The sequence below is a fragment of the Notolepis coatsorum genome (assembly GCF_963971535.1).
Source record: "Notolepis coatsorum genome assembly, chromosome: 1".
NCBI classification, from domain to species: Eukaryota; Metazoa; Chordata; class Actinopteri; order Aulopiformes; family Paralepididae; genus Notolepis; species Notolepis coatsorum.
In genome coordinates this window covers 107,070,223-107,096,560 of record NC_140165.1, presented here as the reverse complement: position 1 = coordinate 107,096,560, position 26,338 = coordinate 107,070,223, and the positions used below count along the sequence as shown (strand labels likewise).

Below are 26,338 nucleotides of genomic sequence, written 5' to 3'. Positions count from 1 at the left end.
TATTTGTGTTTATTGGACTAGTGGGGGTTTACTCAGGGGTTTATCTAGAGGGGGGTGGGAGTGGGAAGCGTCTTATTGATCCATGTCTCTAGTGGGAAGTGATAGGAAGATGACCATCCTCAGTGGATGGGGCATAGGGTGGGGATTGGAGAGTGGGTATAGAGGAACTTATAGTAGGACGGGTGGGTTAGGGTGTAGAGTAGAAGGAGGGGGGGCTGTAGCTGGGGTGGTATTTTTATGTGTTCTATGTACTGTTGTCTTATATATGTGTAAGTGTTCCTCCTCTGAACTCCTGGGATTGACCGTCCGGGCCCGCCGGGATCGGCACCTCTGTACTCAGCCTGGCTGCACGGGTATGTTCTCTACGCACTTATACAAGCTCGACCATGGCTAAATTGAATATTTTAATTTGGAACGCAGGAGGGCTTAACGCCCCACACAAGCGTGCCAGTGTCCTTTGGCTATTGAAGAGGAGAAATATTGACCTTGCTCTCCTTAGTGAGACGCATTTAATGGTAGGTGACGTGTCAAGACTGGCAAATCGGCAATATCACGTTATCTCCTCATCCTCAGCCGATGATAAGACGAAAGGAGTAGTCATAGTTACAAGACGTAACCTTGATATCAAAATCTTGGATGTATGGTCGGACACGGAGGGAAGGATTACTATAGCAAAAGTTGAATTCTTGCATAGGAAGATGGCTATAATAGCATTGTATGCTCCTAACACATTTGATTCAGCGTTCTATAATACAATCACGAAGAATATGTTGGAACTTAATGGATACGCTCTCATTGTGGGTGGCGATTTTAATGCGTGCTGGGATGCGGAGATGGATAGGTCCGGGCCCTCTGAAACGAGCGACCAGAAACGGGCCTCTAAGGCCCTCAGGATGTGGGCCAAAGACACGGGGCTCACAGACCTCTGGCGCTTATGCAACCCCACCCTCAGAGATTACTCTCACCTGTCAGCCAGACACAAAAGCTTCTCTCGAATTGACTATGCATTCGCGTCCCCTAATATGTTTGATAGTTTCGATGTCTCATTGGTTCCCTTGGCTCTCTCAGACCACAAGGGGATTTTCCTTACGGCAACCTTTGGCAGGCTCTCCGCAAGAGCTCCCAGATGGCGTTTTAATTCGACCTTGCTAAGGAACGATGACTTCTGTTCTGAGTTCAGGAGTAAACTAGCTGAATTTTTGCAGATCAACGTTGGCACGGTAGAAGACCCTAGGGTCCTGTGGAACGCATTGAAAGGATTCATCAGGGGTCATGTCACACTATTTGCCTCCAATTTGCGAAAATCCCGGTCAAAAAAGCTAGAAGGACTGGAATCATTATATGCGGACCTATACGCATCCTTGCAATCTGACTATAATGAACGACTAAACACACAACGTAAGATAGTCAAAAAAGAAATAAACTCCATACTTAAACAACAGTCTGAGTTCTTAATACATAGGACAAGACAAAATTACTATTTTCACGGCTCCAGACCTAGCCATCTATTGGCAATGAAAATACGCTCAAATGATAATTTCTCAGATATCCCCTCGATTAGGACGAGCCAGGGTGCAGTCACTACTGATTCGAAAAAGATCAATGACACTTTTAAAGAGTTTTACTCACAGTTATATAGCTCAGAGGGTAATCTGGATGACTCTAGATTTGAATCGTTCATTGGCGGGCTTGAGATACCCCACATTTCTGAGGAAGAGGCCAAGGAACTGGGGAGACCGATTACTCTCGTAGAATTGAGGGAGACTATTGTTGAAATGCAGAGGGGTAAGGCGCCAGGCTGGGATGGTATTCCACCCGAAGTGTATTTAGCTTTCTGGGACCAACTGGGTCCATTGATGCTCGATATGATCAATTACGCTATCGAACAAGGGGAGTTCTCAAGAGATGTCAATATGGCGTTGATTTCTTTACTTCTCAAAAAGGACAAAGATCCCAATGATTGTGGTAGCTATAGACCCTTGAGTCTTCTCGGGGCCGATTTAAAGGTGTTTGCCAAGGTGCTGGCCCGTCGCCTGCAGAGATTTATGTCTGTATTGGTACACTGCGATCAAACTGGTTTTATCCCGGGGCGTCTGGCTGCAGATAATCTTAGGAGGCTGTTGCATGTAATCGATAACAGTAAAGACAATACAACTCCATCCACAGTTCTGTCTTTGGATGCCATGAAGGCGTTTGACAGACTTGAGTGGTCATACCTGTGGAAGGTACTTGAGGTCATGGGTCTTGGAAAGAGTTTTATTCATATGATTAAAGTCCTGTATGCCTCGCCGTCTGCGATGATACTGACAGGCAAAAACTGTTCCACACTCTTTCCAGTCTCCAGATCTTCTAGACAGGGTTGCCCTCTGAGCCCGGGACTGTTCGCGCTTTCCCTCGAACCTTTGGCTCAATTTATTAGGCAATCGGAGGACATCGTCCCCATAATGGTCAACAATACTCCACACAAAATTGCTCTCTATGCGGATGACCTGCTGATTTTCATGGACGACCCCTCCCGGTCGGCCACAAAATTATTGAGGATAATCGACGACTTTGGTAAATTGTCAGGTTTTAAGATTAACTGGAACAAATCAGCCTGCCTACCTCTTAATGAACTGGCCAAGGCGGTACGACTACCAGCTGATATCCCCATAGTAGAACATTTTAAATACCTGGGCATAGAGATATTCCCCACGCTGAACCAAACTACTAAGTACAACTTCACGGGTACTTATGATAAAATACGCCAGGATCTAGACAGGTGGTCGTCCCTTCCTAACTCCTTACAAGCCCGGGCTTCCATAATCAAAATGAACATCCTGCCTAGGATAAATTTTATTAGCTCAATGCTCCCCCTGCCCCCTCCAATAGACCACTGGCGCAAGGTACAATCGATGGTATCTAAGTTTGTCTGGAATAACAAACGCCCGAGAATCAAAAGGGCTACTACTCAACGTAGGAAACAAGATGGGGGCCTCGCAATCCCTGATTTTAAACTTTATTTCTGGTCCTTTTCACTGAGACCTCTGATGTGCTGGCTAGACCCTGTAGAGGCTGTATCGTGGCGCTCCTTAGAAGCGGCGGCGGTGTCTCCGCTAAGATTGCAGGATGTAGTGTACTCCACTGTCTCTATTGCGAAATGCCGGCTGAGGTATGGACCGATCATAACTCACGTGATCCAAACGTGGCGTAATGTACAGAGGTCGTGTGGGGTTAAATGCCCTTGGCACCTGGACTCTCCAATTTTTAATAACCAGCAATTACTTGTTGGACACAAGCCGGTTAATATTCCTCAATGGCAAAGGAGGGGAGTGCATACTCTGGAGGATATTTATGATAAGAACGGCCTCCGTGCGTTTCAGGACTTAAGAGAATTTTATGATCTTCCCGGCGAGTCCTTCTTTCTTTACCTTCAACTAAGGTCAGCACTGAGGGCGCATGGCGTACCGTGGGCTCAAGCTTTGCAACCACACCCCTTCCTCAGGCTCATAGTGGACAGAACGACATCCAGAGGGTTTGTCTCAGACTTTTATACGCTCTTAATTCAATCCACGTATAAAAATTTATCATTGGATACAATCTGGCGTGTGGATATCCCGGAGTTGGACCCCGAGTTTGACTGGGATGATGTTTGGGCAAATGTGGCATTATCTTCCCGCAACCCCAATCACCAGCAAATTAATTTTAATTATATTCATAGGACCTATCTTACACCTAGGAAGCTATTTGCTATGGGACTGATAACCGACTCTCGGTGCACTTTGTGCTCTCAAAAGGCCACTGGCACTTATATGCATATGTATTGGGATTGCCCACCAGTGGCCCGTTTCTGGAGGTCAATAACGGACAAACTTTCAGATCTGTGTGGCTTAACTATCCCATTCACAGCTGTTACGCTACTCCTGAACGATATAACGACACTACCCGCGTCCGTACAACTGAAAAGGGTTGTCCTAGCGGGCGTCACAGCAGCGAAGAAGCTTATAGCAATGAGATGGAAGGAGCCTGAGAAGCTGACAATGATCAACTGGTCCCTAACTCTATTGGATGTGATTTATCTTGAGATATCCACGGCTCGGGTGATTGGGGTAGGGCAGGCTGGCATTGACCTGTGGTTCGCAGCAGCTGAGAAGGTAAAGACCGCCGTGTGCGGCTGAGCGGGGTTGGGGCGCTTGATCGGGGGGGTCCGGCGGTCTCTGGGGAGGGGGAGGAGGAAATGTCTTGTCTGTCTTGGTTTTTGTCTTGTCCTTCTTAACTTTGGCTGGGGGGATTTTAGGGGGGGTTGGTATTTAGCTATTCTGCGCTATATGTCAATTCACATGCCATCTCCCCAAGGGACTAATATTGGCAGACTGATTGACCTGTCAACCAACTTGGAAGAGGAATTTCTTTCTTCTTACACTTTACCGTCTGCGAGTTTGGCAGTCTTGAACATGTGTAAGGGGCCTAGGCTATCTACAGTAAATCTGCGACAACACTCTCATAAACAATCTTTTAAGTCACTCCACTTTGTAAAGGTGGGGAAAGGTTGCCATGTCTTGAAGACCCCTTTTTGTTATTGAAGTAGCCACCTATATTTGATAGGTTGGACGCTGTTTTTTTTTCTTTTTGTCTTATAATTTATTATTCTGTATTATTATTGTTTGTTATTCTCCTGTGAAGTTATGTTTTTTGTTACTGTGGTTATTGTGTTGTCCTGTTTCATGTAATTAATAATAAAAAAAAATTTGATCAAAAAAAAAATTTGTGTGTGGTGACGTGAAAGCGTATCTGCCGCGCGAGACTAGGCGAGAGGCTCTCGTGAAATCGGCAGTGTCCGCCTTTTTAACTCCTCCCCCGGCTTCACTCGGCTACTCTCGTCTACTAGTCGAGGCAAACCGAAATCCATCTTGAACAAGCCTAGAGTCAGACACTTTACCCACAACCCCCTTCTACATCTAGTCAGACACTTTACCCACAACCCCCTTCTACATCTAGTCAGACACTTTACCCACAACCCCCTACAACATATAGTCAGACACTTTACCCACAACCCCCTACAACATATAGTCAGACACTTTACCCACAACCCCCTACAACATATAAGGCGTGTTCGAGATTGGCGAGGCGGACGCAGATCTGCGCAGGTTTTACTACTGCCTTGCCAAGCGCGTTGCATGGCGGTTAGAATGTTGTCCGACTTGCTCTGGAAATCTGACTAGGCGAGCCGCGGAAATCTCACGGGAGCGAGCCACGCACAGCCTTCAGAGCGAAGCGCCACAGTACCTCTCACCCGACTGCTCGACGCAAATGCATGATGGGAAACAACTTGCTATCTCTGCGCAAAGTGCCTATTGGCTCAGAAAAGTTGTCACCTGGTTGTCACCAGCCACAAGAGGAAGTTATAAGACGTTTGATTGATTGATTGAAAACTTTATTAACCGATTGCAGAATGGGTACAATACAGTACGGGTCCCGTCTACCCGTCTATACCCTCTATCAGATAGATTTATTATTATTATTATTGGATACAGGAGTTTGGGTACCAAGAGCTTCTTCAAGTCGATTCTACAGACGGACTGTTTCTATCATCGGAATTAAATAATTATAATGATAATAAATACGACAATTACGTTTTGCATTTATAGTCATGACTCAATGAGCAATCTGAGCATTACCGCTCGTATGTACAGTACTTCTCTAAGCCGTCTGGCTCACAGATAACCGACTAGAATAGATTAACGAACTCCATATAAATCTATAGTTCATTAACGATGCAGCAGCTGATACTGTATACACACACACATACACTGCTGAATAATTCTGTTTTGCCTCAATATATACTGTATATATAATTCTGTTTTGCCTCAATATACAGTATATATAATATATTGATGCAAAACAGAATTATTCAGCAGTGTGTTGTGTGTGCGTGCGCGCGCTGCGGTTGGCAGGAGCGCGCAACAAGATGGTATATAAATATGGTATATTAATACAGTCTAGTGTGCTGTGCTGTGTGATGACAATACATTTGAATCGAATCTAATTGTGCATGCGGCCCTCGAGTCGCATTATAATGAGCTGGACAGGTGTGTATGTGTGTGTGGTAACGTGAACGCGATATCTACCATGCGAGACTAGGCGAGAGGCTCTCGTCAAATCTGAAGTGTCCGACGTTCTGACTCCTCCCCCGGCTGCACTCGTCTACTCTCGTCTACTTTCGAGGCGAGCCAAAATCAATCTCGAACACGCCTATAGTCAGACACTTTACCCACAACCCCCTACAACATATAGTCAGACACTTTACCCTTAAAACCCTGCAACACTTTACCCACAACTCCCTGTGACATGTAGACACTGTACTGTACCATGTGATGCATACAATTCTTCTATTGTACTTTTCTTCCTTAAATGTCCTGCCCAAGGTTGAGTGCCTTAAATATCCCTTCTACCAAACTCCTCTTGGCATAATAATAATAATAATAATAATAATAATAATAATAATAATAATAATAATAATAATAATAATAATAATAATAATAATACATGTGATTTATGTAGTGCTTTTATAGAACTCAAAGTCGCTTATCACTAAGGGGCGGGGTTGTTCCCCCCCATTACCAGGAAGCTGGTAATGGGGGGAACAGGTGATTTCCAAACAAAAAGGATCCTCCAAATGTTCCTGATTTAATTTGGCTTTGGGGTTTCGAATGTTATGTTGTTCTCTGCTACTTAATAGTATCTTTGCTTAAGAAATAACATTTATTTTTGTATTTCTTGTGTGTATATTTAATAAATTATATTCTTCGTTTTCTTTAGTTCTTGGTTTATCTCCTGATTGTCTCCTGATTCTTTATGTTTTAATTCTAATTGTTTATATTCGTTTTCCAGATGATTGAGTCTCTCCTGTTTTGCCTTCTTGATAAATGCTGATTTAGCTATAATCATTACTGCCTTACAGGCGTCCCAGGGCAGAGTCAGGTCCACAGTGTTATTCTCTGTCCGATACATCTCAATTTAGTTTTTCAGCTCTTCTTGGTTCATTTAAGATACTCAACTTCAATCTCCAGAGTGGTTTTCTTTCTATTATTCAAATTGAAGGTCATATAATAATAATAATAATAATAATAATAATAATAATAATAATAATAATAATAATAATAATAATAATAATAATAATAATAATAATTAGTGCTGTCAATCGATTAAAATATTTAATCTGATTAATTGCATGATTGTCCATAGTTAACTCGCGATTAATCGCAAATTAATCGCATACAAAAAAAAAGATTTGATCTACCTTAAACGGATCTTTTTCAAGTTGCACGTTTTAATACTCTTATCAACATGAGTCAACAAATGCTTGCTTTATGCAGCCATTTAACACAAAAGGATGACCCTCATGCATTGCAAATTTGCATCAAATTCAAAACAGAGTGATGCACAAAATAACTTAAAAGAAAATAATAATTTAAAACAATGAATAAAGTGTGCATGAAATAATAGGGGAAAGAAAACGTTAGGAACTTGTTACATTCACACACACAAGGGCTGAGTACTCACCCCCCTCTCTCTCTCACACACACACACTCTCCCAGCTATCTTTCTCTCTTGCCCCGTCCTCATCTCTCTCACCCCCCCCCTCTCTATCTCACACACACACACACACACACACACACACACACACACACACACACACACACACACACACACACACACACACACACACAGTCACACACACACACAGTCACACACACACACACACACACACACACACACACACACACACACACACACACACACACATACACACACACACACACACACTTTGAGTCAGAAACAAACATAGTATCAATGAGAGTATCAATAATACACCCGAGTGACGTCTAGTAAAAAAAAAAAATCTAAAAAGTTAATCGTGAGTTAAAAGAAAATAGTGGTATTAATAGAATCGTGTGTTAATACCGCGTTAACTTTGACAGCCTTAATAATAATACATTGGATTTATGTAGCGCTTTTCCAAGTGCTCAAAGACACTCATATACATAGGACTATGGTGTGTGTGTGTGTGTGTGTGTGTGTGTGTGTGTGTGTGGGGGGGGGGGGTTTAGGAGAAGCGCTCTGCATTTCCTCGGTTCTACTTCATAGGGGATGACGACCTGTTGGAGATTCTGGGCCAAGCCACAAACCCTGCTGTCATACAAGCACACCTGAAAAAACTCTTTACTGGTGAGAAAATATCACTATTCTATTCTGTTCTACTCTGTTCTGTGATGTTCTGTTCTACTCTGTTCTGTTGTACTCTGTTCTGTGATGTTCTGTTCTACTCTGTTCTGTTGTACTCTGTTCTGTGATGTTCTGTTCTACTCTGTTCTGTTGTACTCTGTTCTGTGATGTTCTGTTCTACTTTATTCTGTTCTGTTCTACTCTACTCTGTTCTGTGCTGTTCTGTTCTGTTCTACTCTGTTCTGTTCTGTTTTGTTCTGTTCTACTCTACTCTACTCTGTTCTGTGCTGTTCTGTTCTGTTCTACTCTGTTCTGTTCTGTTCTGTTTTGTTCTGTTCTGTTCTACTCTGTTCTGTTCTGTTTTGTTCTGTTCTGTTCTACTCTGTTCTATGCTATTCTGTTCTGTGCTGTCATTCATGTCATTATGTTGCGTCTGTGCTGTCATTCATGTCATTATGTTGCGTCTGGGATATTAGCAGCAGGAATGATTCTCTCCTCTCCTCTCCTCTCCTCTCCTCTCCTCTCCTCTCCTCTCCTCTCCTCTCCTCTCCTCTCCTCTCCTCTCCTCTCCTCTCCTCTCCTCCTTGGTTTCCAGGGATCCACAGTGTGGAGTTTGATGACCAGTGTCGTCACATCATGGCTGTGCGTTCTCTGGAAGGAGAGGTGGTTCCTCTCAGACAGCTGGTTGCCATCTCTGAGCATGTAGAGGTACAGGACCTTAGGGTTATTTTAACCTTTAACCTTAGGGTTAGTTTATCCTCAGGCTTAGCTTAACCTTTAACCTTGGGGTTAGTTTATCCTCAGGCTTAGCTTAACCTTTATACTTAGGGTTAGTTTACCCATAGGGTAGCTTAACCTTTAATCTTGGTTAGTTTAACCTTTGTGTTAAGGTTAGTTTAACCTTCAGGGTTAGGTTTAGTTTAACCATCAATGATTTTATCATGTGTCAGAAATAAACATATAAAACAACTAATTGACTGCAAATCTAAAACTAAGTATATAGTTTTACACACAACTGAAAAACGTGTGTGCATGTATGCGTGTGCATGTCTGTCCTTGTGTGTGTGCGTGTTTCTGTGTGTGTGTAGGTGTGGCTCAATGAGTTGTCGTCAGAGATGAAGGACACTCTGAAGAAGCTGCTGTTTGAGTGTCTGAAGACTAGAGACGTTGACCCCAACAGCTACCCCTCTCAGGTACCCTGACCCTATATACCCAATATACACACTAGCCCTAACCCTATATGCAGGGCCGCCTGGGAGAAATGCGAGGCCCTGTGCGAGATTTAACGCGAGCCCCCCCCCCCCCCCCCCCCCCCCCCCAAAAGGTAAAAAAAAAAAATATATATATATATATATATATATATATATTTTTTTTTTTTCATACAGTCAACATATTCTTAAATAATAGCGCTGCCCGAGGCGGGGCATGATACAGTCAACATATAGCAAAAGAGAGCGAGAGAGAGCTCCCGTTCTACAGTCAATATACAGTGTACAGAGAGAGAGAGAGAGAGAGAGAGAGAGAGAGACACATTAGAAAGAAATTGAAATGCTATTTGGCCCTAAACAGAGAGTACACAGTGGCAGAATACCTGAGCACTGTGACTGAAGATCCTTGACTATACAGACTCAGCGAGCACAGCCTAGCCATCGAGAAAGGCCGCCATAGGCAGACTGTGTGTGTTAGAAAGAGAGAGAGAGAGAGAGAGAGAGCATGTGTGTTAGAGAGAGAGCATGTATGAGAGAGAGAGAGAGAGAGAGAGAGAGAGAGAGAGAGAGCATGTGTGTGTGTTAGAGAGAGAGCATGTATGAGAGATCAAAAAGGACAAAGATCAACACTTAAATCCAAAGAGAAGAGGGTCTATAGAGAAACCAAAGCAGCAAGGAGCCAATGGCCGACATCAGCTAAATAGGCTAGCCAGGTACTGTGACACACACAGCTTTGGCCAACGGCCCAACGCTACCCAAGCTACACAAACGACCAAGACATTCACACACAGCACATGTCGTATCTCCAAATGTTGTGAAGTAGCATATGTTTTGCCTGGAAAAAAACATCGTTATTAACAAAACATTCGGGAGGGGAAGGAAGGAAGAGTGGGGTAATGTCATGACATTTTCATTAATCTTACCTGCACGAGGAACGCAGGGCGAAAGGCCGCAACACAGGTCTCCACGTTGACGAAAGGCCTCTCGCTGGCGGGACAAAAAGAAGCTATGGCCAGAGCCTTGTCATGGTGCAGGCCCGACTACATCTTCTGTCAAAGGGCCTGCTATTCTCAAGGCTAACTGATAGCATCAAACGAACGTTCCCAGCTGACGCTAAACAGCTAACTGGCTAACAGTTAGCTCAATCAGGCACCCACCGTTAGCTACTAGTAGTATTAGCTAGTCGACCAGTTTGGCTCCAGAGAGAGAGAAAGAGAGATAGGTCAGGTCCACGGCGGGTATATAATCATAGGTTGACTCACCATAACGCAGTATCAACGCCGGCGCCAATGGTAAAGTTGGAAGGAGACTTTCTTGGCCCACGCCACGGTGTAATTTCTTCTTCTTCTTCTTCGAGTACTTTCCGGCAGACTGGACACCTTTCGGCGTATTGCTGCCTAACAGATTTATCTGTTCACAAGTTCTCTTCTCCTTCTTTTGAAAAGACATCCACTCGCCTCGCCTCGCTCCTCTGAATAGGTTAGCTAACGCTAGTTAGCCTTTAGCTAAGCTAGCTACTAGCCGACATCATCATGGCTATACCATGACAAGGCTCCGGCCATTTGTCCCGCTAGCGAGAGGCCTTTCGTCAACGTTCCTTGGTGACCGACCGACTGATAATGATGATAATGACCGACCTCTTTCTTCGTCTTGGCTGGCATAACTAAGCATAGTCAAAAGCTGCACGCGCGAAATAGTCAAACGCAGCTGACTCACGCGGCGCCGGCGTACTACTACACATGATGTAAGTAAAACCACTCCCTTCGTTGAAACCAATAGTATGTCTGCTGCAGAACCCCAGAGGCTGAGCTCCAATAGTGAGTATGTCTGCAGGACTGCAGACCCAGGAACAAGTCAGACACATTCTACAAACGTGTCTAATGTGAAATATATAAGCATATAAGCAAAACTAGATTTTAGGTCTGTGATGAAAAATTAATACATTTTTTTTTTTTTTTTTTTTTTTTTTGCGAGGCCCCCCTTCCCGCGAGGCCCTGTGCGACCGCACTGCTCGCACACCCCCTGAGGCGGCCCTGCCTATATGCACTCTAACCCTAACTCTATATACACACTAACCCTAACCGCTACCCCTCCCAGATCCGTTTAACCCATTATAGGACACACCCACATCCTCAAGTAATAATAATAATATAATAATAACTGGACTTTTTGGAGAAGTCTTTATTCGGCATGCAGGCAGACACACATGCGATGGGCGGCACACACACAGGAACACACACACATGCAGTTAGTTGGGTTGCCGATGCGAGTCTCTGCACTTGACCCATCCCGTCGTCCTCCCCCCCCCCCCCCCCCCAAGGGCAGCCGGGAGCAGATAGGGGTGTCGGCGTGGGGCCGCGCCACGGGGACCAATCAGAGTGCTCCTGTCCGTCTTCGTCAGGGACGCGACAGCGTTAGCAATCTGTTGTGCATGTTTTTCCATTCGGTTTTGGGAGATACCCCACCTGGGTACCTGGCAAAGTGTTATGGTTAGTTAGGGTCAGGGTTAGTTACATCCTCCAGGGTAACTATAATGACTGCCACAAAGATAACATACACTTTTCTCCAACTGCAACATCATATGAGAATTAGGGAATGGTCTCATTTGTTTACACCAGCGGTTCTCAAACTACGGGTCGCATTGGCAAGTAAATTATTATTATTATTATAATACTTTTTTTTATACATGTTCTGGCAACATATTTTGGCTAAATATGCCTCGTTTTATAAATGTGAATTGATAACATAGTGCTATAATAAAATGTTCTAATAAATATAAATACGCATGATCAAGTTCAACAACGTGTGCTTTTATTTTGATATTCCTTAATTCCACGTTGAAATTACGCGATACATTAAGTGTGGGGTCCCCAAAAAAAGTCCTAAATACAATGTTTGAGAACTCCTGGTTTACACCAAGGTATCGCAACCAATCTGACAATGATATATTTTGTTGAAAATTATCCTTGTAGTAGCTGTTACCATAACCATATATATATATATATACTGTATATATAATGTACGTCTTCTATTCGGGCCAATACAGTGTTTTGGGTTTTAGGTTCTATGTGTAGCGGAACAGATCCGTTTCACGGAGGACGTGGAGGCGGCGCTGAGTCAGCAGCATCTCCACCAGCTGGAGCTGGAGCTCACTGCTAAACTAGAACATTACACTGCTGTAGATACAGGTAAACTAGAACATTACACTGCAGTAGATACAGGTAAACTAGAACATTACACTGCAGTAGATACAGGTAAACTAGAACATTACACTGCTGTAGATACAGGTAAACTAGAACATCACACTGCTGTAGATACAGGTAAACTAGAACATTACACTGCAGTAGATACAGGTAAACTAGAACATTACACTGCTGTAGATACAGGTAAACTAGAACATCACACTGCTGTAGATACAGGTAAACTAGAACATTACACTGCAGTAGATACAGGTAAACTAGAACATTACACTGCAGTAGATACAGGTAAACTAGAACATTACACTGCAGTAGATACAGGTAAACTAGAACATTACACTGCTGTAGATACAGGTAAACTAGAACATTACACTGCAGTAGATACAGGTAAACTAGAACATTACACTGCTGTAGATACAGGTAAACTAGAACATTACACTGCAGTAGATACAGGTAAACTAGAACATTACACTGCAGTAGATACAGGTAAACTAGAACATTACACTGCTGTAGATACAGGTAAACTAGAACATTACACTGCTGTAGATACAGGTAAACTAGAACATTACACTGCAGTAGATACAGGTAAACTAGAACATTACACTGCAGTAGATACAGGTAAACTAGAACATTACACTGCTGTAGATACAGGTAAACTAGAACATTACACTGCAGTAGATACAGGTAAACTAGAACATTACACTGCTGTAGATACAGGTAAACTAGAACATTACACTGCAGTAGATACAGGTAAACTAGAACATTACACTGCAGTAGATACAGGTAAACTAGAACATTACACTGCTGTAGATACAGGTAAACTAGAACATTACACTGCAGTAGATACAGGTAAACTAGAACATTACACTGCAGTAGATACAGGTAAACTAGAACATTACACTGCAGTAGATACAGGTAAACTAGAACATTACACTGCAGTAGATACAGGTAAACTAGAACATTACACTGCAGTAGATACAGGTAAACTAGAACATTACACTGCAGTAGATACAGGTAAACTAGAACATTACACTGCAGTAGATACAGGTAAACTAGAACACTACACTGCTGTAGATAACAGGTAAACTAGAACATTACACTGCTGTAGATACAGGTAAACTAGAACATTACACTGCTGTAGATACAGGTAAACTAGAACATTACACTGCAGTAGATACAGGTAAACTAGAACATTACACTGCTGTAGATACAGGTAAACTAGAACATTACACTGCAGTAGATACAGGTAAACTAGAACATTACACTGCTGTAGATACAGGTAAACTAGAACATTACACTGCAGTAGATACAGGTAAACTAGAACATTACACTGCTGTAGATACAGGTAAACTAGAACATCACACTGCTGTAGATACAGGTAAACTAGAACATTACACTGCTGTAGATACAGGTAAACTAGAACATTACACTGCTGTAGATACAGGTAAACTAGAACATTACACTGCAGTAGATACAGGTAAACTAGAACATTACACTGCAGTAGATACAGGTAAACTAGAACATTACACTGCAGTAGATACAGGTAAACTAGAACATTACACTGCAGTAGATACAGGTAAACTAGAACATTACACTGCAGTAGATACAGGTAAACTAGAACATTACACTGCAGTAGATACAGGTAAACTAGAACATTACACTGCAGTAGATACAGGTAAACTAGAACATTACACTGCAGTAGATACAGGTAAACTAGAACAGTACACTGCTGTAGATACAGGTAAACTAGAACATTACACTGCTGTAGATACAGGTAAACTATAACATCACACTGCAGTAGATACAGGTAAACTAGAACATTACACTGCAGTAGATACAGGTAAACTAGAACATTACACTGCAGTAGATACAGGTAAACTAGAACATTACACTGCTGTAGATACAGGTAAACTAGAACATCACACTGCAGTAGATACAGGTAAACTAGAACATTACACTGCAGTAGATACAGGTAAACTAGCACATTACACTGCTGTAGATACAGGTAAACTAGAACATTACACTGCTGTAGATACAGGTAAACTAGAACATTACACTGCAGTAGATACAGGTAAACTAGAACATGACACTGCTGTAGATACAGGTAAACTAGAACATTACACTGCAGTAGATACAGGTAAACTAGAACATTACACTGCAGTAGATACAGGTAAACTAGAACATACAGGTAAACTAGAACATCACACTGCAGTAGATACAGGTAAACTAGAACATTACACTGCAGTAGATACAGGTAAACTAGAACATTACACTGCAGTAGATACAGGTAAACTAGAACATTACACTGCAGTAGATACAGGTAAACTAGAACATTACACTGCAGTAGATACAGGTAAACTAGAACATTACACTGCTGTAGATACAGGTAAACTAGAACATTACACTGCTGTAGATACAGGTAAACTAGAACATTACACTGCAGTAGATACAGGTAAACTAGAACATTACACTGCTGTAGATACAGGTAAACTAGAACATTACACTGCAGTAGATACAGGTAAACTAGAACATTCACTGCAGTAGATACAGGTAAACTAGAACATTACACTGCAGTAGATACAGGTAAACTAGAACATTACACTGCAGTAGATACAGGTAAACTAGAACATTACACTGCAGTAGATACAGGTAAACTAGAACATTACACTGCAGTAGATACAGGTAAACTAGAACATTACACTGCAGTAGATACAGGTAAACTAGAACATTACACTGCAGTAGATACAGGTAAACTAGAACATTACACTGCAGTAGATACAGGTAAACTAGAACACTACACTGCTGTAGATACAGGTAAACTAGAACATTACACTGCTGTAGATACAGGTAAACTAGAACATTACACTGCTGTAGATACAGGTAAACTAGAACATTACACTGCAGTAGATACAGGTAAACTAGAACATTACACTGCAGTAGATACAGGTAAACTAGAACATTACACTGCAGTAGATACAGGTAAACTAGAACATTACACTGCAGTAGATACAGGTAAACTAGAACACTACACTGCTGTAGATACAGGTAAACTAGAACATTACACTGCTGTAGATACAGGTAAACTAGAACATTACACTGCTGTAGATACAGGTAAACTAGAACATTACACTGCAGTAGATACAGGTAAACTAGAACATTACACTGCTGTAGATACAGGTAAACTAGAACATTACACTGCAGTAGATACAGGTAAACTAGAACATTACACTGCTGTAGATACAGGTAAACTAGAACATTACACTGCAGTAGATACAGGTAAACTAGAACATTACACTGCTGTAGATACAGGTAAACTAGAACATCACACTGCTGTAGATACAGGTAAACTAGAACATTACACTGCTGTAGATACAGGTAAACTAGAACATTACACTGCTGTAGATACAGGTAAACTAGAACATTACACTGCAGTAGATACAGGTAAACTAGAACATTACACTGCAGTAGATACAGGTAAACTAGAACATTACACTGCAGTAGATACAGGTAAACTAGAACATTACACTGCAGTAGATACAGGTAAACTAGAACATTACACTGCAGTAGATACAGGTAAACTAGAACATTACACTGCAGTAGATACAGGTAAACTAGAACATTACACTGCAGTAGATACAGGTAAACTAGAACAGTACACTGCTGTAGATACAGGTAAACTAGAACATTACACTGCTGTAGATACAGGTAAACTATAACATCACACTGCAGTAGATACAGGTAAACTAGAACATTACACTGCAGTAGATACAGGTAAACTAGAACATTACACTGCAGTAGATACAGGTAAACTAGAACATTACACTGCTGTAGATGCAGGTAAACTAGAACATCACACTGCAGTAGATACAGGTAAACTAGAACATTACACTGCAGTAGATACAGGTAAACTAGAACATTACACTGCTGTAGATACAGGTAAACTAGAACATTACACTGCTGTAGATACAGGTAAACTAGAACATTACACTGCAGGAGATACAGGTAAACTAGAACATGACACTGCTGTAGATACAGGTAAACTAGAACATTACACTGCAGTAGATACAGGTAAACTAGAACATTACACTGCAGTAGATACAGGTAAACTAGAACATACACTGCAGTAGATACAGGTAAACTAGAACATTACACTGCAGTAGATACAGGTAAACTAGAACATTACACTGCAGTAGATACAGGTAAACTAGAACATTACACTGCAGTAGATACAGGTAAACTAGAACATTACACTGCAGTAGATACAGGTAAACTAGAACATTACACTGCAGTAGATACAGGTAAACTAGAACATTACACTGCAGTAGATACAGGTAAACTAGAACATTACACTGCTGTAGATACAGGTAAACTAGAACATTACACTGCAGTAGATACAGGTAAACTAGAACATTACACTGCTGTAGATACAGGTAAACTAGAACATTACACTGCTGTAGATACAGGTAAACTAGAACATTACACTGCTGTAGATACAGGTAAACTAGAACATTACACTGCTGTAGATACAGGTAAACTAGAACATTACACTGCAGTAGATACAGGTAAACTAGAACATTACACTGCAGTAGATACAGGTAAACTAGAACATTACACTGCAGTAGATACAGGTAAACTAGAACTTACACTGCAGTAGATACAGGTAAACTAGAACATTACACTGCAGTAGATACAGGTAAACTAGAACATTACACTGCTGTAGATACAGGTAAACTAGAACATTACACTGCAGTAGATACAGGTAAACTAGAACATTACACTGCTGTAGATACAGGTAAACTAGAACATTACACTGCTGTAGATACAGGTAAACTAGACATTACACTGCAGTAGATACAGGTAAACTAGAACATTACACTGCTGTAGATACAGGTAAACTAGAACATTACACTGCAGTAGATACAGGTAAACTAGAACATTACACTGCAGTAGATACAGGTAAACTAGAACATTACACTGCAGTAGATACAGGTAAACTAGAACATTACACTGCAGTAGATACAGGTAAACTAGAACATTACACTGCAGTAGATACAGGTAAACTAGAACATTACACTGCAGTAGATACAGGTAAACTAGAACATTACACTGCAGTAGATACAGGTAAACTAGAACATTACACTGCAGTAGATACAGGTAAACTAGAACATTACACTGCAGTAGATACAGGTAAACTAGAACATTACACTGCAGTAGATACAGGTAAACTAGAACATTACACTGCAGTAGATACAGGTAAACTAGAACATTACACTGCTGTAGATACAGGTAAACTAGAACATTACACTGCTGTAGATACAGGTAAACTAGAACATTACACTGCAGTAGATACAGGTAAACTAGAACATTACACTGCAGTAGATACAGGTAAACTAGAACATTACACTGCTGTAGATACAGGTAAACTAGAACATTACACTGCAGTAGATACAGGTAAACTAGAACATTACACTGCAGTAGATACAGGTAAACTAGAACATTACACTGCTGTAGATACAGGTAAACTAGAACATTACACTGCAGTAGATACAGGTAAACTAGAACATTACACTGCAGTAGATACAGGTAAACTAGAACATTACACTGCTGTAGATACAGGTAAACTAGAACATTACACTGCATGTAGATACAGGTAAACTAGAACATTACACTGCAGTAGATACAGGTAAACTAGAACATTACACTGCAGTAGATACAGGTAAACTAGAACATTACACTGCAGTAGATACAGGTAAACTAGAACATTACACTGCTGTAGATACAGGTAAACTAGAACATTACACTGCAGTAGATACAGGTAAACTAGAACATTACACTGCAGTAGATACAGGTAAACTAGAACATTACACTGCTGTAGATACAGGTAAACTAGAACATTACACTGCTGTAGATACAGGTAAACTAGAACATTACACTGCAGTAGATACAGGTAAACTAGAACATTACACTGCAGTAGATACAGGTAAACTAGAACATTACACTGCAGTAGATACAGGTAAACTAGAACATTACACTGCTGTAGATACAGGTAAACTAGAACATTACACTGCAGTAGATACAGGTAAACTAGAACATTACACTGCAGTAGATACAGGTAAACTAGAACATTACACTGCAGTAGATACAGGTAAACTAGAACATTACACTGCTGTAGATACAGGTAAACTAGAACATTACACTGCTGTAGATACAGGTAAACTAGAACATTACACTGCAGTAGATACAGGTAAACTAGAACATTACACTGCTGTAGATACAGGTAAACTAGAACATTACACTGCTGTAGATACAGGTAAACTAGAACATTACACTGCTGTAGATACAGGTAAACTAGAACATTACACTGCAGTAGATACAGGTAAACTAGAACATTACACTGCTGTAGATACAGGTAAACTAGAACATTACACTGCTGTAGATACAGGTAAACTAGAACATTACACTGCAGTAGATACAGGTAAACTAGAACATTACACTGCAGTAGATACAGGTAAACTAGAACATTACACTGCAGTAGATACAGGTAAACTAGAACATTCACATGCTGTAGATACAGGTAAACTAGAACATTACACTGCAGTAGATACAGGTAAACTAGAACATTACACTGCAGTAGATACAGGTAAACTAGAACATTACACTGCTGTAGATACAGGTAAACTAGAACATTACACTGCTGTAGATACAGGTAAACTAGAACATTACACTGCAGTAGATACAGGTAAACTAGAACATTACACTGCAGTAGATACAGGTAAACTAGAACATTACACTGCTGTAGATACAGGTAAACTAGAACATTACACTGCAGTAGATACAGGTAAACTAGAACATTACACTGCTGTAGATACAGGTAAACTAGAACATTACACTGCAGTAGATACAGGTAAACTAGAACATTACACTGCAGTAGATACAGGTAAACTAGAACATCACACTGCAGTAGATACAGGTAAACTAGAACATTACACTGCAGTAGATACAGGTAAACTAGAACATTACACTGCAGTAGATACAGGTAAACTAGAACATTACACTGCAGTAGATACAGGTAAACTAGAACATTACACTGCTGTAGATACAGGTAAACTAGAACATTACACTGCTGTAGATACAGGTAAACTAGAACATCACACTGCAGTAGATACAGGTAAACTAGAACATTACACTGCAGTAGATACAGGTAAACTAGAACATTACACTGCAGTAGATACAGGTAAACTAGAACATTAACACTGCAGTAGATACAGGTAAACTAGAACATTACACTGCTGTAGATACAGGTAAACTAGAACATTACACTGCAGTAGATACAGGTAAACTAGAACATTACACTGCAGTAGATACAGGTAAACTAGAACATTACACTGCAGTAGATACAGGTAAACTAGAACATTACACTGCAGTAGATACAGGTAAACTAGAACATTACACTGCTGTAGATACAGGTAAACTAGACATTACACTGCAGTAGATACAGGTAAACTAGAACATTACACTGCAGTAGATACAGGTAAACTAGAACATCACACTGCTGTAGATACAGGTAAACTAGAACATTACACTGCTGTAGATACAGGTAAACTAGAACATTACACTGCAGTAGATACAGGTAAACTAGACATTACACTGCAGTAGATACAGGTAAACTAGAACATTACACTGCAGAACTGTAGATACAGGTAAACTAGAACATTACACTGCAGTAGATACAGGTAAACTAGAACATCACACTGCAGTAGATACAGGTAAACTAGAACATTACACTGCTGTAGATACAGGTAAACTAGAACATTACACTGCAGTAGATACAGGTAAACTAGAACATTACACTGCAGTAGATACAGGTAAACTAGAACATTACACTGCAGTACTGTAGATACAGGTAAACTAGAACATCACACTGCAGTAGATACAGGTAAACTAGAACATTACACTGCAGTAGATACAGGTAAACTAGAACATTACACTGCAGTAGATACAGGTAAACTAGAACATTACACTGCAGTAGATACAGGTAAACTAGAACATTACACTGCAGTAGATACAGGTAAACTAGAACATCACACTGCAGTAGATACAGGTAAACTAGAACATTACACTGCTGTAGATACAGGTAAACTAGAACATTACACTGCTGTAGATACAGGTAAACTAGAACATTACACTGCTGTAGATACAGGTAAACTAGAACATTACACTGCTGTAGATACAGGTAAACTAGAACATTACACTGCTGTAGATACAGGTAAACTAGAACATTACACTGCTGTAGATACAGGTAAACTAGAACATGACACTGCAGTAGATACAGGTAAACTAGAACATTACACTGCTGTAGATACAGGTAAACTAGAACATTACACTGCTGTAGATACAGGTAAACTAGAACATTACACTGCTGTAGATACAGGTAAACTAGAACATTACACTGCAGTAGATACAGGTAAACTAGAACATTACACTGCTGTAGATACAGGTAAACTAGAACATTACACTGCAGTAGATACAGGTAAACTAGAACATTACACTGCTGTAGATACAGGTAAACTAGAACATTACACTGCTGTAGATACAGGTAAACTAGAACATGACACTGCAGTAGATACAGGTAAACTAGAACATTACACTGCAGTAGATACAGGTAAACTAGAACATTACACTGCTGTAGATACAGGTAAACTAGAACATTACACTGCAGTAGATACAGGTAAACTAGAACATGACACTGCAGTAGATACAGGTAAACTAGAACATTACACTGCTGTAGATACAGGTAAACTAGAACATTACACTGCAGTAGATACAGGTAAACTAGAACATTACACTGCTGTAGATACAGGTAAACTAGAACATTACACTGCTGTAGATACAGGTAAACTAGAACATTACACTGCAGTAGATACAGGTAAACTAGAACATTACACTGCAGTAGATACAGGTAAACTAGAACATTACACTGCTGTAGATACAGGTAAACTAGAACATTACACTGCAGTAGATACAGGTAAACTAGAACATTACACTGCAGTAGATACAGGTAACTAGAACATTACACTGCAGTAGATACAGGTAAACTAGAACATTACACTGCTGTAGATACAGGTAAACTAGAACATTACACTGCAGTAGATACAGGTAAACTAGAACATTACACTGCAGTAGATACAGGTAAACTAGAACATTACACTGCTGTAGATACAGGTAAACTAGAACATTACACTGCTGTAGATACAGGTAAACTAGAACATTACACTGCAGTAGATACAGGTAAACTAGAACATTACACTGCAGTAGATACAGGTAAACTAGAACATTACACTGCAGTAGATACAGGTAAACTAGAACATTACACTGCTGTAGATACAGGTAAACTAGAACATTACACTGCAGTAGATACAGGTAAACTAGAACATTACACTGCAGTAGATACAGGTAAACTAGAACATTACACTGCAGTAGATACAGGTAAACTAGAACATTACCATGCAGTAGATACAGGTAAACTAGAACATTACACTGCAGTAGATACAGGTAAACTAGAACATTACACTGCTGTAGATACAGGTAAACTAGAACATTACACTGCAGTAGATACAGGTAAACTAGAACATTACACTGCAGTAGATACAGGTAAACTAGAACATTACACTGCAGTAGATACAGGTAAACTAGAACATTACACTGCTGTAGATACAGGTAAACTAGAACATTACACTGCAGTAGATACAGGTAAACTAGAACATTACACTGCAGTAGATACAGGTAAACTAGAACATTACACTGCTGTAGATACAGGTAAACTAGAACATTACACTGCAGTAGATACAGGTAAACTAGAACATTACACTGCAGTAGATACAGGTAAACTAGAACATTACACTGCAGTAGATACAGGTAAACTAGAACATTACACTGCAGTAGATACAGGTAAACTAGAACATTACACTGCAGTAGATACAGGTAAACTAGAACATTACACTGCAGTAGATACAGGTAAACTAGAACATTACACTGCATGTAGATACAGGTAAACTAGAACATGACACTGCAGTAGATACAGGTAAACTAGAACATTACACTGCTGTAGATACAGGTAAACTAGAACATTACACTGCTGTAGATACAGGTAAACTAGAACATTACACTGCAGTAGATACAGGTAAACTAGAACATTACACTGCAGTAGATACAGGTAAACTAGAACATACACTGCAGTAGATACAGGTAAACTAGAACATTACACTGCAGTAGATACAGGTAAACTAGAACATTACACTGCAGTAGATACAGGTAAACCTAGAACATTACACTGCAGTAGATACAGGTAAACTAGAACATTACACTGCAGTAGATACAGGTAAACTAGAACATTACACTGCAGTAGATACAGGTAAACTAGAACATTACACTGCAGTAGATACAGGTAAACTAGAACATTACACTGCAGTAGATACAGGTAAACTAGAACATTACACTGCAGTAGATACAGGTAAACTAGAACATTACACTGCTGTAGATACAGGTAAACTAGAACATTACACTGCAGTAGATACAGGTAAACTAGAACATTACACTGCAGTAGATACAGGTAAACTAGAACATTACACTGCAGTAGATACAGGTAAACTAGAACATTACACTGCAGTAGATACAGGTAAACTAGAACATTACACTGCAGTAGATACAGGTAAACTAGAACATTACACTGCAGTAGATACAGGTAAACTAGAACATTACACTGCTGTAGATACAGGTAAACTAGAACATTACACTGCAGTAGATACAGGTAACTAGAACATTACACTGCAGTAGATACAGGTAAACTAGAACATTACACTGCAGTAGATACAGGTAAACTAGAACATTACACTGCAGTAGATACAGGTAAACTAGAACATTACACTGCAGTAGATACAGGTAAACTAGAACATTACACTGCTTAGATACAGGTAAACTAGAACATTACACTGCTGTAGATACAGGTAAACTAGAACATTACACTGCAGTAGATACAGGTAAACTAGAACATTACACTGCAGTAGATACAGGTAAACTAGAACATTACACTGCAGTAGATACAGGTAAACTAGAACATTACACTGCTGTAGATACAGGTAAACTAGAACATTACACTGCAGTAGATACAGGTAAACTAGAACATTACACTGCAGTAGATACAGGTAAACTAGAACATTACACTGCTGTAGATACAGGTAAACTAGAACATTACACTGGGAGTATAGACATAAACTCTGTAGATACAGGTAAACTAGAACATTACACTGCAGTAGATACAGGTAAACTAGAACATTACACTGCAGTAGATACAGGTAAACTAGAACATTACACTGCTGTAGATACAGGTAAACTAGAACATTACACTGCAGTAGATACAGGTAAACTAGAACATTACACTGCAGTAGATACAGGTAAACTAGAACATTACACTGCTGTAGATACAGGTAAACTAGAACATTACACTGCAGTAGATACAGGTAAACTAGAACATTACACTGCAGTAGATACAGGTAAACTAGAACATTACACTGCAGTAGATACAGGTAAACTAGAACATTACACTGCAGTAGATACAGGTAAACTAGAACATTACACTGCAGTAGATACAGGTAAACTAGAACATTACACTGCAGTAGATACAGGTAAACTAGAACATTACACTGCAGTAGATACAGGTAAACTAATGGTTACAGGTACACTAGAACATTACACTGCAGTAGATACAGGTAAACTAGAACATTACACTGCAGTAGATACAGGTAAACTAGAACATTACACTGCAGTAGATACAGGTAAACTAGAACATAACTGGCAGTAGATACAGGTAAACTAGAACATTACACTGCAGTAGATACAGGTAAACTAGAACATACACTGCAGTAGATACAGGTAAACTAGAACATTACACTGCTGTAGATACAGGTAAACTAGAACATTACACTGCAGTAGATACAGGTAAACTAGAACATTACACTGCAGTAGATACAGGTAAACTAGAACATTACACTGCTGTAGATACAGGTAAACTAGAACATTACACTGCAGTAGATACAGGTAAACTAGAACATTACACTGCTGTAGATACAGGTAAACTAGAACATTACACTGCAGTAGATACAGGTAAACTAGAACATTACACTGCAGTAGATACAGGTAAACTAGAACATTACACTGCAGTAGATACAGGTAAACTAGAACATTACACTGCTGTAGATACAGGTAAACTAGAACATTACACTGCAGTAGATACAGGTAAACTAGAACATTACACTGCTGTAGATACAGGTAAACTAGAACATTACACTGCTGTAGATACAGGTAAACTAGAACATTACACTGCAGTAGATACAGGTAAACTAGAACATTACACTGCAGTAGATACAGGTAAACTAGAACATTACACTGCTGTAGATACAGGTAAACTAGAACATTACACTGCAGTAGATACAGGTAAACTAGAACATTACACTGCAGTAGATACAGGTAAACTAGAACATTACACTGCAGTAGATACAGGTAAACTAGAACATTACACTGCAGTAGATACAGGTAAACTAGAACATTACACTGCAGTAGATACAGGTAAACTAGAACATTACACTGCTGTAGATACAGGTAAACTAGAACATTACACTGCTGTAGATACAGGTAAACTAGAACATTACACTGCAGTAGATACAGGTAAACTAGAACATTACACTGCTGTAGATACAGGTAAACTAGAACATTACACTGCAGTAGATACAGGTAAACTAGAACATTACACTGCAGTAGATACAGGTAAACTAGAACATTACACTGCAGTAGATACAGGTAAACTAGAACATTACACTGCTGTAGATACAGGTAAACTAGAACATTACACTGCAGTAGATACAGGTAAACTAGAACATTACACTGCTGTAGATACAGGTAAACTAGAACATTACACTGCAGTAGATACAGGTAAACTAGAACATTACACTGCTGTAGATACAGGTAAACTAGAACATCCAGTAAACTAGAACATTACACTGCTGTAGATACAGGTAAACTAGAACATTACACTGCAGTAGATACAGGTAAACTAGAACATTACACTGCAGTAGATACAGGTAAACTAGAACATTACACTGCAGTAGATACAGGTAAACTAGAACATTACACTGCTGTAGATACAGGTAAACTAGAACATTACACTGCAGTAGATACAGGTAAACTAGAACATTACACTGCAGTAGATACAGGTAAACTAGAACATTACACTGCTGTAGATACAGGTAAACTAGAACATTACACTGCAGTAGATACAGGTAAACTAGAACATTACACTGCTGTAGATACAGGTAAACTAGAACATTACACTGCTGTAGATACAGGTAAACTAGAACATTACACTGCTGTAGATACAGGTAAACTAGAACATTACACTGCTGTAGATACAGGTAAACTAGAACATTACACTGCTGTAGATACAGGTAAACTAGAACATTACACTGCAGTAGATACAGGTAAACTAGAACATTACACTGCAGTAGATACAGGTAAACTAGAACATTACACTGCAGTAGATACAGGTAAACTAGAACATTACACTGCTGTAGATACAGGTAAACTAGAACATTACACTGCTGTAGATACAGGTAAACTAGAACATTACACTGCCTGTAGATACAGGTAAACTAGAACATTACACTGCTGTAGATACAG

The 26,338-nt window shown here is 40.0% G+C and overlaps 1 protein-coding gene across 1 annotated transcript in view; it reads left to right on the top strand.

Moving 5' to 3' along the window:
- The window catches only part of dync2h1 (dynein cytoplasmic 2 heavy chain 1), a gene marked incomplete at its 5' end in the record, with an annotated part of 340,281 nt that overhangs the window by 102,198 nt on the left and 211,745 nt on the right, over positions 1-26,338 (top strand). The window contains 4 exons of the mRNA XM_084336726.1: positions 8,091-8,208; positions 8,801-8,913; positions 9,294-9,398; positions 12,475-12,601. Of these exons, the coding sequence (XP_084192852.1) occupies positions 8,091-8,208; positions 8,801-8,913; positions 9,294-9,398; positions 12,475-12,601 (463 nt within the window). The remainder of the gene's footprint in view (positions 1-8,090; positions 8,209-8,800; positions 8,914-9,293; positions 9,399-12,474; positions 12,602-26,338) is intronic.